Source organism: Leopardus geoffroyi, chromosome B1 (genome assembly GCF_018350155.1).
Source record: "Leopardus geoffroyi isolate Oge1 chromosome B1, O.geoffroyi_Oge1_pat1.0, whole genome shotgun sequence".
NCBI classification, from domain to species: Eukaryota; Metazoa; Chordata; class Mammalia; order Carnivora; family Felidae; genus Leopardus; species Leopardus geoffroyi.
The window spans coordinates 148,323,090-148,338,598 of NC_059327.1; the positions used below are offsets into that span (position 1 = coordinate 148,323,090).

Sequence of the window (15,509 nt, forward strand, 5' to 3'; positions counted from 1 at the left end):
CAGTCTCGCTTATGGAAAACAATCAAAAGGTGGTTAGAAATTAAAAAAATAAAAATAAAAAAGAAAGAAATAAAGAAAGAAAAGAAAGGAAAAAAAGCTGAAAGATGTTGGTGTGGCACGCACCTTCTGTATCATCGCGCATTTGCTCCACCAAATCTGTCAAATCCTCCCAAGAGTCTTTGCAAACGGCAAAAAGAAAGGAAAAGAAAGATAAAATGTCATGCAAGCCAAGAAAGAAAAGTGCTATTAAAAACAAGGTTTCAAAAGGATAACTGAAAGGGAGATTTCCTAGAATTCTTTCAGCTTAACCCAGAGATTAACAGTGAAAACGGCTGGAAATGCTCCTGAGAAGGGGTAGGACTCTAAGCAGAGACATTGACTACGACTATTAAATTTGTTTCAAAGCTAAAATCATTTCAAAGTTTCTAACAAAAGGAAACAAAGATTCATATCCCATAAAAAATAACAGATTTTTTCCCACTGAAAGGCAAGATTAGGCTCTTTGTATTTTAAGTGCACACAACATTGGCCTCATTCAACATTTGTTTTGGCCACTTCAGTGGAGCTGGAAAATATGTGGAATGCTTTTTAGAATCAGGCCAAATATGATACAAACTAGTGACTTTTCTTAAAATAACCACAGAAAAGTCCAAATACCTCTCTCAAAACCCTCCACCCATACAGTTCTTCCCCAAACCAAAAATAAAGGAAAAGATGCTGCTTTGAAGACAGACAAAATAAATCATTTATAATTCAATACAGATGTGCCTTCAGTTAAAAGTATAGTACTCTCTCCTTTTTCTATAAATTCAATATTCCTGTACACAGAATATTCCATGTGAGGGAGAAGGACAGGAAAGAATGCGAAGATTACAAATATAATAGGTACTTCTGTGTCTTAAAGCTGTAAGATGACTTTGGAAATAAGAGAACCTATAGAAATTTTTCAAAAAGTACACCAGCTTCATCGTTCAGTAATTCTGAAGCTATTATATTGTACACACCTGCAATATTCATATTCAAACTCACAAAATCAGGTGAATTTTGTGTGTGTAAATATGCAGCAAATAAAGGGACATTCTCAGAGGATGAAGCATAACAAAAATGAAAATGGGCACGATAAGCCTTCCGTCTTGAAAAATGTATCAGAGAAACCAGCACAGGATCTGAAGCAACAAGTGGAAATCACCATTTAGGAAAGGAATTTATCATTTGTCCTGCTTTTTCACTAGTTTATTATATCATCACTGTAATTCTTCAATTCAACTGGTTAATTTCTAGCTCTGCTGTGGTATAGTGGTTATTCAAGTGGGCTGTAAGGGCACATTCTAGTTAAATAAATAAATATATGATCACTTATCCTACAAAGATGTGCAAAAAACATACAAGTATGTAAAACATTTCAGTTTAAATTCAGAAAACAGGGAAGCGGATGAGGATGCAATATGTGATTATGTTGATATTGTGATGTTGTGATTATGATAATATGTTGATATGTGATTAAAGTAGCAATTTTTGAAAACTATATATAGATTGTTGGTTAGGCCAGACATGGGGACAGGCAATGCAAGAAGAATGCAAGTATCTATAACCTTTTACACTTGTACTGTCTCCTGATTAAAAAGTCTAGAAATTAATAATTAGAAAACCAAGCGCAGATGTAGGGCACAGGGAAATAGGATTAAATCCCTAACTTGCATCAACATCCCAAGGAAGTCACCTTACAAAGGGAGGCAGGAGAGCACAGTTCTGAGAGCAGATTCAGGATCACTGGGGCTGGCATCCCAGCTCCACCCCTACTCGCCCTATGACCTTGTCCCTGTACTTCATGTCTCTTTCCTCGGTTTCCTCATTCTGGAAAACAGGGAAAAGAACAGTACCTATCTGACAACACTGTTGTGAGGAGCAAAAGAGTAACACACGCCAAGTCCTTCATGTTAATATTTTCCAGCCAAATATATTTTGAAATTCAGATTATTTTTTTAATTTTAGAAAGGCAAAATGGTAAATACTGAGGCCCAAAACCCCCCACAAAACCATGCAGAACTAGCAGGCTCCAGGGCAGCACTTCACAATCAAGAACATTAATATTTCTGCAGGAAATAAATGAATGTTCAAATTAAATAGGATAAATAAAGACTATAAATAACCTCAAATAAATTCAGGTCATGTCTTAGCACCAAATGAATTCAGGCGAATTTATGAAAAATGCTCCTGGTTTTCAGAGCGTTTTTTGGATTCTGCAATTGTGTATATGTATGTGCAAAGCACTTAGTGTTTCATATAGAAAAAGCATAATATAAGTGCTAGTTACTATTATTTTATAGTAAATTAGTGCTAAGATACATTACATATAGATGTATTTCCATATATCACTTTCAATATCCTGACAATATGCTACAGATTTATATTACACAGGATTATAGGTTTATAAGAATGTACTTCTTAAAAAAATTTTTTTTTAATGTTTGTTTATTTTTGAGACAGAGACAGAGTGTGAGCACGGCTGGGGCAGAGAGCGAGGGAGAGACAGAATCTGAAGCAGGCTCCAGGCTGTGAGCTGTCAGCACAGAGCCCCATGCAGGGCTTAAACTCACGAACTGCCAGATTATGACCAGAGCTGGAGTCGGACGCCTACCGACCGAGCCACCCAGGCGCCCCAATAAGAATGTACTCTTAACCATCACATTAGTTTACAGACTTGCTATGCTCACCTTGTGAAAGTCAGCAAGGTGAATATTACCATTTATCCTCCATTTTCTTCACCTAGAAACTATATTTGTCACCTAATAAAATAAAAGTACCTAATTATCGAAATGAAATATAAAGATCCTCTGAGATTCGTGCACAGAAGAGCTCTGGAAAGTGAATTTCTCGGTAGGAATGGTTGGTGAGTACAAGGGACCTCTCTGACTCTCCCTTCCGTGTCCCATCTACAAGTTTCCCAGTCTACTCTGACCAGACATATTTTCTGTTTTGTTTTTAAAACAAAAAAGTTCTGAGTATCAGGGTGATGGAATCAATTTAAAAGAGCCCTTCTCCCCTGAAAGATAAAAGGCGTGTTTTCTCCTTCTAAAGTTGTTCTCCCCTTACCTCAGCACGCTCAGGATTTCATTGCAATAAAGAATGGATACTGTGCTGTCCTTTTACATTCCTCAAAGAAGGATTTACAAAATATTTTAAAAATTATGCTATCTGGAATATGTTCAAATTGTCAAAACAACAATGAAAGTGTCTAATACATGAATCAAAGAAAGTACTAGCATGGATAACTCTGGTCTTTTCGTCAGAACGTTTCATTTTTCTAGGGATTATACTTTGTTACATTCAGCATGTTTTTGCCTGATCTAAAAATCTATGGTAACTTTAATTTGTGTCATAATAATACATATTCACAAGTTTCAGAGAGCGGTAACCTAAAGGTTTGCTAGTTGCTACAGAAGATAGTCCTGAATTAAAATCTTGCTATAGATAATGAATAATTCAGAGTTGTACCAGTCAGAACTATGTCAAATGTACACTGTAAATGTTAAAGTAAATAGTAAAGGGAGCTTCCAAGGTTACTCTGGCTAAACAGACAGCCTCATTCCCACTCAGAACACGGATTCCTTATGAGTGCACAGCTTAGAAATGCCAAGTGGACTGTCACTGTGTGTGGTGCCCCAAGTCTGGTAATGAAACATCAGGACCACCACATCACTCTAAATGCTTGGATTACATGGTTAAAAATGGTGCACCCAACAGATTCAGGAGAAGCATGTGAACAAAGACATTTTCTAAAGTCAAGAAATAAGAGACAAGGCTGGAAGTGTACGAGGGCCCCGAATTAAGGAATCATAGCTGATCTGAGGTTAAATGAACTATTTTCTTGGCTATCGTTCTGTTTCAAGTCTAAGAATGAGTAAGTCAGCAAACTAATATATATGGCACTATAAATAACTAATTAGCAAGTACCGTAAAATATTTGCTCTTACAGAACAGGGTGACTCAATGGCAATGGCTGTGTGGCCTGGTAGGAGGGACCTTGGCTTTGGTACTGATATATATTTGGGGTAGGACCACTGCTCTCACAAAGCCTTGGGCCCTGTGTAGTTCCATCTTTTTTCTCTGATGAGGGAAGTAGCTAAAGCTCCTTCTCTCCTGAGAAATGCTTGAATGTGCTCAAAGTGCCTCGCCATTGTTTATGTATCCAGGGCTGTGAGATCTCTCTTCTTGATAGATTCTTTTTCCAGGAGTCTTATAACTATGGACAACAAAGTTACAGCCAAGTTTAGAGAAATATGTAACCAAGTTACATTGTCTCCTTGATGCTAGGTGACTCTGATTTAGAGTGTTATTTTTAAAAAGCTTATTAGTTTCTTGGGGGAAAGCCTTCTTGAAGCCCCAACTACTGATCACAAAGCACTCTTCAATGGACTGTTATGAAAATGAAAGCTAACTCATTTAAAGCACTTAGCACACCTTAGATTCAATGTGAACTTTACCTTTACAAGAAACTAACAAGCTGGATTCCACTAAGTATATTTGCCACAATTAAAAAAGAAAATAGGGGGAAGTGGGGTTAAATAAAAAAAAAAACAAAAAAACAAAAAAACAACTAATATTAAACAGGGTAAAAATAAGCCAACACAAGCAGACCAAATGACAAGTTTAACAGCTGAGATACTCTTAAACTAACTAGTAACATAATTAGCTTTAGTAATATAAAAATTAGTAAAGGAACTGCCAAACTAATTTTAAAAAGTACAAAGAGGTTCTGTTCTAATAAACCAGTAGTTTAGACCAAGATCTATTTTTTTCCCCACAGTAGAGTTAAAAACAAAAATATCAGCAAAGAAACACAAATGGTCTTGGAAAAAAAGTAATATTAAGTGATTGTGATCTTGTGATTTATAATAAATATCTATTTGGTCTTCTTCCCCAGTCCCTGGCACAGGGCTCCCGAAACCCCTGTAAATTCCTAAGTGATAAGAGCCCTACAAGCATCTTTTGTTCTAATGAGGTGACTCTAGGTGGGCTCCTGGATGGGGGCTGGTCCCCAAAAAGACCAAGCCATGCTTCTAAGTTTGGAATTTTCAGCCCCACCACTCACTTCTTTAGAGAGGGGAAAGGGGCTGGAAATGGAGTTTATTGATCATGCCTACGGAGGAAGCCTCCACAAAATCCTAGTAGTATGGGGTTTGAAGCTTTCCAGGGGGGTGCACACCCCAAATCCACCAGGAAGAAGCTCCTGCATTTGGGACCCTCCCAGACCTCGCCCTATGTATCTCCTCTTCATCTGTATCCTTTTTTCATAACCTTTAATAAACTGGCAAACTTAAGTGTTTCCCTGAGTTCCGTGAACTGTTCTAGCAAATCATTGAATCTAAGGGGAAAGCGGTCATGGGGACGTCTGATTTGTAGCCAAGTTGGACAAAAGTTGCGGGTAACCTGGGGATCTACTACTTGTGATTAGTATCTAGAGTGGGGGGCAGTTCTGTGGGGCTGAGCTCTTAACCTGTGGGATCTGACATTACCTCCAGGTAGGCAAAGTCAGAATTGAGCTAAACTGTACACCCAGCCGGTGTCACAGATTGGTGTTGGACCACCGGCCCCACACACATACATCTGGTGACCAGAAGTGTTAGAAGTGAGGCATCCTGAGTGAAAGGAGAAAGACACAAGAGAACTATAGGTTTTCCTAATACAGCTATCAACACTTGGGCCATTTAATACTTAGGCTTTATGTTGAACAAAGGCTTTTACTAAGGCAGATAGTACAGTGAGTTTGTACAGAAGTCACAAGTATGAAATATCACAGGCACTTCCCTTCAGAACTAAGTAACTGCGACATGAGGTAAACAGAGATTGGTATTAGAGAGATAAGAGAAGATAAAATGGATTCCTAAATCAGGTGAGCAGCTACATGATACTGGAAGGCTAAGGAGGACACGGCCTGATGGAGAGTGAGAGGATGAGGGAAAGGGGGCCTCCCCAAATTAGTAGAGCCTTTGCCACCTACCTGAATGGCTGCAATGGAAGAAATAATCATGAGGCGTCTGATACCTCAACTGGGAAGCTTGTTGCCCACAGGCCTAGACATTGTGGGATTCTCAGATGAAATGTAGTACACCCTGAATTTTACAGCTCTAGGAGAAAGAGAAATCTCAGCAGCCTTTTCATCCCAGAAGACAAACTCCAGCAATCAGAAAATTTCTCATTGTACATTTAACAGTAAAACTCATTCTCTTCTACCTAAGATATTGCCACTGGCTTAAAGAAAAAAAACAGATAAAACATAATCATGGAGTTTACAGCTGCTGAATCAACTGTTCTAAAAACCACAACTGTTTCATTTGGGAAGTTCAGATTTTAGTACTGTGAGAAACCACAACCAACTGCAGTAGCGAAAGACAAAAAGAAAAAGCTAATACGAAAGTTCACGATACCATGCTATTAAAATTTTTTTAAATGTTTATGGCAGCTTGGAAATGTGTATAAAAAATTAAAATATATTACTATTTGACCCAGAAACTCCACTTCTAAAGATGAAAATTGGTAAACCGTTCAAATTGTAAACATAATTTGGGTAAAAATACCCCAAATGAAAGTGGTGGCCAAATTTAGAAACAATCTAAACATCTGTAATAAGGAAGTCAAAGAAATTATGGCATATCCAAAAAACTGAAGACATTAAGTGAGGTGATGCAGATTTCTATTTACTGTGGTGGAAAGATACCGCAGAGGAAAAAAGGCAGGTCACACAACACAGGAATGGTACGATTTTGCATGTATAAAAACTGTGTGAGCTTGTAAGTGAACTGTGTGTATATATTAATAAAAAAGAGAATCTGGTTACTAAATCTTATTAGTGGTTATCAATAGGTGCTAGAACCAGGGCACCTGGGTGGCTCAGTCGGTTAAACATCTGACTTCTGCTAAGGTCATGATCTCGTGGTTTGTGGGTTCGAGCCCCGTATTGGGCTCTGTGCTGACAGCTCAGAGCCTGGAGTCTGCTTCAGATTCTGTGTCTCCCTCTTTCTCTGACCCTCCCCCACTCATGCTCTGTCTCTCTCTCTCTCTCTCTCTCAAAAAATAAATAAACATTAAAAAAATTTTAATTTTTTTTTTTTAACGTTTATTTATTTTTGAGACAGAGAGAGACAGAGCATGAACGGGATAGCACTTGCCCTTTCCAGCCACGTCTTACAAGTACCCAGGTCTGGGAATCCAACGACTTGAATTCCAATCTGAGCTCTATCACTGAGTAGTATCTAATCGGGTACAGCATTTACCTCTGGAAAATGATAAATATGTCAAAGAGAAGTTTAGGAGGAATGACCTTCTGCACTGGAAGCTGATAACCCAAGGAAGAGTCACTATAAACTCCATTAAGAAAGGCACAAATTAAAGATCAAAGAAAAAGCTCTGTTCTCAGAAAGGTCCAGAAAGGCTCACCAATAGAGCAAAGACAGTAAGGCACCGTGATTACGACAGTGCACTAATGTGGACACCAGTGCAGGCATTTGAAGGAGTTGGGAAGGAACTGGAATGGGAAGGAGAGTGCTGACTTCAGGGAGAGCACATTACATACAGTCAGCTCAGAGGCAGCACAAAGCTCTGCTGATATTTCTCTCCCAGGAAGGATTTTACAAAACTTGGGTAAAACTTACCTTGAAAGGGTGACCAGCCAAGCTCTTCCACAGCAGAGCAACAAGAAAGGGATGAACTTTGTCCAAAGAACTTTGCCCAATAGGCTTCCAAGATGGTATTACAAGCTACCACGTCCACACTTCGAAAAGTTCACAAAGACTGCCTTCTGCACACGTAATCACAACTTGGAGAACCTGACAATATAAATCTGAGGCTATCAGGGCTGGTGGCAACAAATGTTCCCGTAATCTCACCGAGGGCAGATTATAAAGGGAGGTGTGCCATACTGAAAGCCAAGAACAGTAACAGGATTCCGTTTGAATCCTAACAATTCAGGCTTTATTTTCTGAACACTTCTGAAAGGAATAAATCAAATGCTGTACCGAATGCATCTAAGTCTAGACCTTGTGGGTCACCTGGTGTACTGCAGGCAGCTTTTAGACAGCTCTGAAAACAAAGCATGCCAGTACACAAATACAGGCCTAGGACTCAGAAAAACTCAAAATATCTACTAGAAACATGAAAACAATTATTCTGACAATGGATGTGAAACTGTTAAGGAAAGTACTTATTAAATACGAGTCAGGCGGATGATCGCACACCTATACTGATATAGCCTTTTGCTTTAAAAAAGAGCATTTTTTTTTTCCTGATTATACTAATATACCCTCTTGTAGAGTATTTGGAAGACATTAAGTTTAAATAATGTCATAAAAGTCACCTGTCGTTCCACTGTCCAGAGATAATTACTTTTTACATATTTGGTACATTTTGTTTTACTTGTGGTGGATATGTACCCCTGCATTTAACACAAATTGTGGCCACAGTGTATGTAGTTTGGGAAACAGCTTTTAAAAATTATATTCTAGGGGCGCCTGGGTGGCTCAGTTGGTTAAGTGTCCAACTCTTGATTTCGGCTCAGGCTTTGGTCCCCCAGTGTGAGTTCGATCTCCACATCGGGCTCGGTGCTGACAGCGTGGAGCCTGCTTGGGATTCTCTCCCTCTCTCTGCTCCTCTCCTGCTCTCTCATTCTCTCTCAAAATAAATAAGTAAAATAAACTTTAAAAATTATATTCTAAACAATTCCCTATGCCATTAAATATTCCTCCACAATCATCTTTTAGGGCTTGTTGTATAGATGTTCTACAATTTACTGAACCACTTTCCTATTGGGCGACTCGAGTTGCTTTTAAAGGTCCTGCTACTATAAATCATTAAAACGGGGACTTGCCTGTTATTTCTGATTATTTCTTTAAGACAGATGTTTGGTATAATCACTGGGATTTAACTTGTCACGGCTCTTGATTCACAGGGTTAAGTGAACCCCAACAAAGCTGCACCCATGTGCACGTCTACCAGCAGAGCCTGTGCCCAATGCTTCCCCTGCTTTCATCAGCACTGAATAGTATTCTTGGATTTAGTAGAAAACAACAAGAAGAAACTATTACATTGTACAAAACTTCAACTTTCTAAGTAAGATACAGTGAATCTGGAATAGGAGATAAATGACTAAAAGAATTAAATTCAAAAAACTCAAGGGGCACCCGGGTGGCTCAGTTGGTTGAGTGTCTGACTTGGTTTCAGGTCATGATCTCACAGCTCGCGAGTTCAAAGCCCCACATCAGGCTCTGTGCTGGCAGCTCAGAGCCTGGAGCCTGCTTCCTAGTCTGTTTCCCTCTCTTTTTCTGCCCTCCTCCCGCTCATGCTCAGTCTCAAATAAACTTAAAAAAATATTTAAAAAACCTAAAAAAGCACAAATTGTGTGTGATGGAGGGAAGGTATTCCAATAATCTTTTCTTTCACCGCTGATTATTTTCTGGAGTTATGGGGCATTACTGCGTTCACCCAAAGTGTGTTGGACAGCTACCGTAAGCAGTACCTAGTACTACGAGGCCTTCTGAAGGATGCAAAACAAAGTTTTGCCCAAAGAACTTTCTATATAATTTCATAAATGAGGAATCACATAGATTAAAATGAATCACTGGAGAATGATTCCAAGTGCATTCAATCAAGTGGCACAGACACTACCCAACGATTCAAGGCATATGATTCAGGAGATGAAGAGCAATGGACATGCTAGAAAAGGCCTTCTGGATGAAGTCAAGGGGCCTTTCCATTTCTTGATATGATGTCAGCATGGAGAATCTCAAGAGGGGATAGTGTAACAGCAAGAATAATCAGGGTCCTGGCGAAGTGAGAATCTACAGCCTGGCTGAAATAGGTTAAGTATGGAACAGGAATATGAAAAAACATTAGATAAGCAAAATTACCCAAAGAAGGGCATGGAAATACTTGGCTAAAGACTAAGGATTCAATGTAGTTACTATTTCAATCCATAATCATGAACATTTCTCTTACCACAAACAGCTTTTCACGTCATTTTGTACATCTATCTGAGAAACATTTTAAATTTAGCACATAGGGGCGCCTGGGTGGCGCAGTCGGTTAAGCGTCCGACTTCAGCCAGGTCACGATCTCGCGGTCCGTGAGTTCGAGCCCCGCGTCAGGCTCTGGGCTGATGGCTCAGAGCCTGGAGCCTGTTTCCGATTCTGTGTCTCCCTCTCTCTCTGCCCCTCCCCCGTTCATGCTCTGTCTCTCTCTGTCCCAAAAATAAATAAACGTTGAAAAAAAAATTTTTTTATAAATTTAGCACATAAAGGTGCTGACCTGCCAGCCAGGTCAGTTTTAGCAGTGTGCCGCTGTTTGGGAGTATCTCTGCAACTATGTAAATATTTTCACGCACTTCATAAAAATGAGTGGAAAGAAGAAAATGAAAACAAGTGGATAAAAGCTAAGATCTCCACTTCAATTAATGGCAATCACCAAGCATGCCCCAACTGGCATGCTTTTGGCCTCATTTTGATGTTCACTGGACTTACACTGGCCACTGCCGTGATCAACTGTGTACAAAACTGCTAGAAATAGGTCACCAGAGTAGACGCCCTTTGTTACATGCAGGTCTATTGGTAGACTTACATTTTACTGAGTTTTGCTATAGGAGTGCCCCAAGAAGATTGAACTGTGGCTGCCTGAGTTTGAATCCTGGCTCTATCACTTACTACATTCCCAAATGTCAATTAGTAAAATGGGCGTAATAATCGTACCTAGGCTCAAAGAGTTGTTGCAATGATTAAATGACATACTATATACATATTACTTGGAACAGTTCTTGGCACAAAATAAGTGTTCAATAAATGATAACGTCTCCTCCTGTTCCAACACCATTACCACTTTTTCAGGAGTACTCTACATGTAATACAGAAGGCTGCCTGAAACAGGGCTCTTGTACAAGAATGAAAAGTTTGCTTTCATAAAGACTCATTTGGCAATTTTATGAAGAATGAATCAGTATAGGAAGAGAAATGGGTTTGGAGAAAAGCTGAAAGTAGGTGTAGGAATCTAGATGTGACACAATTAGCTCCTGGTAGTTGTACAAATGAAAATAAAAGACAAAATTAAGACTTTGTTGTGGAACACAGCACATATATCCTTCTTTTACGCCCTAACACATGTAGCACTATTTGCTTGTTTAATCATAGCAGAAAACTATAATAGCCAGATGCCTTGTGTGTCTACAGGTGTGTTAAATTCAGAAAGATCATTTATATATAGTTTAGCAAAGTGCTACTTTTGATACAAATGACATATATACACTTATGAAAATTGGAGCCTTGATTTTCGTCAACTTCAGTTAAAGTCATTTCACATAAGAACCTTTGAGTATTGCATGCTTATAATTTTCTTAGTAAATACATGTTCATCATCAAAAAGATAAATGAATGTTCACATATAAATAAGTGAAAATAGAAAGTCTTATCACAAATCTGCAGGTTACTGGGATTCAACATTAAGAATAATAGTTTTGGGATGCCTGGGTGGCTCAGTCAGTGTCCGACTTTGGCTCAGGTCATGATCTCGCAGTTCGTGGGTTCGAGCCCCACATTGGGCTCTGTGCTGATAGCTCAGAGCCTGGAGCCTGCTTTGGATTCTGTGTCTCCCTCCCTCTCTGTTCCTCCCCTGCTCATGTTCTGTCTCTCTCAAAAATAAATAAAGCTTAACAATTTTTTTTTAAGATTAACAGTTTTGTTCTTCTATTAATTGGGAGAAATGACTATTAAGTCTTATTCAGGAGAGCTATTAAAATTCACATATAATATATGCTTATTTTATTAAAGTATAGGAGTAAATGCACATACATAATGAACTTACTGTTAAAACACTTAAGATTTTAATGTTAAAAAATTAACATTATGCACAACAAGAAGGGAAAAAAAAAACCTACTACTTTCATCACTACTCCTAACATTTTGTTCCCAGTAAAGCATGTGAAAACTTACTGGAGAGGAAATTTGGAAAGGGGCTGAAAATAAATACTAACCACCTTTCAGTTCTGGCATTTGAGTCTGTGTAGTTCTTCCTCCCCATACCCACCCCTTAAGACTCCCTTGCCTCCAGTTTATGCCCAGATAACTCCTGCACATATTTTAGGTCTTAGCTCAAACATTACTTCAATTGGAAATCTTTTCTGGAATAAGATTTTTCACTCTGTACTACCGTACTGCAATGACTGTCATTTTACTTGCTTGAAGTACCCCACCCTACACCTCCCAACCTATCAAATAAGCCCAGAAAATCCAAAGGACCATACTTGTTCACTTCACTGTACTAGGACATAAATTATAAGTGTGGGGCATAAATCATAAGTAGGATACTTAAATGCATGTTGAATGAAGGGCCAAGGTCTGTATGATAAAAGCTGAGTTTTTAAAGCATTATTCGTTTTTCCTTTGAGGGTTCTAATGGACATTAAGGATTTTTCTACAGGAAAAAAATGTACAGATATAAAATTTTTTGAATGATAATTAGGATCACGGGTCCCAGGTTTAGAAGCTCTGCATTATAGTGAATTCATGCTCTGAAGTTTCTTGGTAAATAGCCCTTTGGCTTCCCCTGCCAAAACGCCCATTGGGACAGGCACCTTTTTCATTAAAACATACACATTTCACCCCAAGCAGGATGGGGTTATACTAGGGTGCAGTGATATAGATGAGTAAAAGTACATTAGTAAATGTCAATGGAGTGATCACAGCATGAGACACTTCCCACAGTCACTGAATAATAAACACTTTTCCATTACATCTTTAGGGGATTTTTCCTTGCTTATTATATCTTATCAGTAGAATATTCCCTATTGTATCTTATCAGTAGAGTAGTTCCTATCAAATGGAAAAATCTGATCACAAATCTGCACCCATAATCTACACCCAGACTGTCCTTCGGGAAATGTGAAGGGGTGTCTATTTATTTCTTAGTCCCTAGAACTGGACTTTGCATCAAGGAATGCCTAATAAATATTTCTGACCAACAGGCAGACCAGAACACGTCCTTGTATGTCAAGGACAGATGTTTCATATAAACTACCTCTTTATACATTACAGTAAAATGCCAGCTATTCTAATGAACACTGAAGCAAAATGACACCACCAGGGCAACTGCAGAGTTATGCAATAATAGCATGTATTAGGTCTGCCATCACATATAGTTCTCTACAATACCCGAAAACTATCGTGTCTGTCCAATATGTCACTGCCTCCATAGTCTGTCTCTTATTATCTGTATCTGAAAAGGAAGTTTCCTAAGTCAAAAAAGTAATTTCAAAGCTTATACCTGTCTTTGTAACCAGATGGCACATTTTACTGTATTAAATTGATCATCTGTGGTCATCATCTCTCACCATCAGATTCCCATTCTTTAAAAGGTTAATAGGAAAACAAGTATTGCTTGATAACTAAGTTGTATTTTTAATCAATTACTTTGTTTTATAGAGCTCCAAGAAAGGATAATGCTAAAACATGAATTTAAGCTACTAATGGTCTACTTTAGTCTGTCTAGTAAACAACTAGTTCAGAGTGCTCCAAAATATTAGACATAAAAACAAAAATATACATTAAAATGGTAATGTATTCAAAAACATGCTGCAGTTCCACCTAAGGCTCCATGAATAACTATTACACACATAAGTAACATTTATAGGGTTTACATTAATTATCTCAAATTTTCTCACCTACAATCAGATAATTACCACCCATAACTACTTGCTATTCTCCAGCTCGACCAGCTCACCATGTACTGCTGGAAATGTCCCCCCTCTTCACCCTGCATCTGCCTGATGATCACCTAATTATGTACAATGTCCAGGCCAGTCTCACTCATTAAATGAAGGCTTTCCTGAACCCTCTCCTCTTCTGTGGAATCGGTCTTGGGCTCTTGTCTTAGGGGAAATCTACTCACACAGATTTATAGATATCCTCCTGGTTTTAAAAAAAGGGTACTGAGAGAGAGATCACTTCCTTGACTACCAACAAGCACTGACATGATGACATGAATGTTTCTATTCCCATGTATTTTAGGGCTAAGCTAGGCGGAAACTCTAGGTCCAGGCCTGCACTGTGGGCTGCACAGTGAGAGGCATGAGCTGTTTTCAGAAAACAAAAGTTAGAAACTACAAATCTTCTAACTGAGGCCATGCCCAATCTTTATTCTTGTCTTAAGAGGGTATATGATGCTTTTTGTCCATTTTCTCTTGTGGGAGTCAGGGTGCCTCATTGCAGGATTTGTGTGGTTGGAAGGCTTTCCCTCCAAGAATCAGCTGGGAAGTATAATGTGAATCCTCCTGTGTGTCCAGGTACCAGGTGCTCCATTTTGTCAACAAGGTGAGAGATTCACAGTATCACTGGCCTGGTGATAACTGCTTACATGCTGATTGCTAAATTATACCTAATACTTAGCACTGGTATTAATATTAAAGCAGACACTTCTTGAGTCCAAATGACTGTTCAGACATCCTGAGTTAGCCAGTGGAGCAAGGAAATAAAGCTCTGAAAAGCACCACCTTGTTTCCCAGGTCCCCAAACCCACAGATGTCTGGACTTTCTTTTATTATATCCATTTCTAATCACTTGAAATTATTGTTTCTCTTGCCCACTTTAAGGCAAAATTCCAAAATTCAAGGACAGTATTTCCCTATTTTCCTTCACATCCTCTATAGCTGATTTTAAGGTATTGGGCAGTTCCTATTTGTCTCTTTTCCTTAATCAAAGAATGTGCCACTTAGAGCTTAGGCTGCAGCCCTCGTACAGATTTCCATCACAGATTTCTCCATGAAGAATTCATACAGAACCACTATAAATGCTTACATGAACCATGAGCTCATTTTTGCTCACTCATAGGAATACTGTTCAAAAAACAAATATAAATTCAAAGTACTAAAAATGTTAAAAATTATTTATGAAACACTAATATACAGGATTTTATAATTAAGGGAATATTTCATATTATATTACTTTCAAGATGGATGAGAGTATTTTTAAAAACAAAATATGTAAATTGAGGCATTCACTAAAAGATTTCTTGGTAGCCTTCTAAAAACGTATTTTTCTTCCCTAAAGATTCCTAAACCTTTGGGGGTTGTTTTAAACAGTATTGGCATTCTATGGATTTCCAGCTGATGTCTGCCAACCCCTGTGCACATTTCTGAGACTTAGAGCCAAGGAAGCTGTCCAACTGACAAACCAATTGTTAAAAGACGCAGCGGGTCTTAAAAACTACTTAAATATTGCCCTTAAAGACACACCCAAAATGACTGCTTTGTGTTCTGTGGTATTAATTCTCTCTAAAACTTTCTCAAGGCTAAGCCTAACGGGGGAAATAAAATCCTTTTCAGACATAAAGGGTGAGATCTGAGTCACGCTAAGATTGCAACACAAGGTCAAGGGCAAGGAATCACTTTTCCTAACCCAATCTGCTATGTGCAATTCACCTTATGCCCTCTACTCAGCAGATATGCCTAAATACCAGGCAGATGTTGATAAAGAATT

General features: G+C 38.6%; 1 protein-coding gene across 9 annotated transcripts in view; it reads right to left on the bottom strand.

Moving 5' to 3' along the window:
• The window catches only part of RUFY3 (RUN and FYVE domain containing 3), an 81,121-nt gene that overhangs the window by 47,651 nt on the left and 17,961 nt on the right, over window positions 1-15,509 (bottom strand). For 3 of the 9 annotated variants that reach the window (XM_045473816.1, XM_045473815.1, XM_045473820.1), the window contains one exon: window positions 124-177. The exons of the other annotated variants lie outside the window; for them this stretch is intronic. In XM_045473816.1, coding sequence (XP_045329772.1) covers window positions 124-177 — 54 coding nt within the window. The remainder of the gene's footprint in view (window positions 1-123; window positions 178-15,509) is intronic. 9 annotated transcript variants of the gene reach the window in all.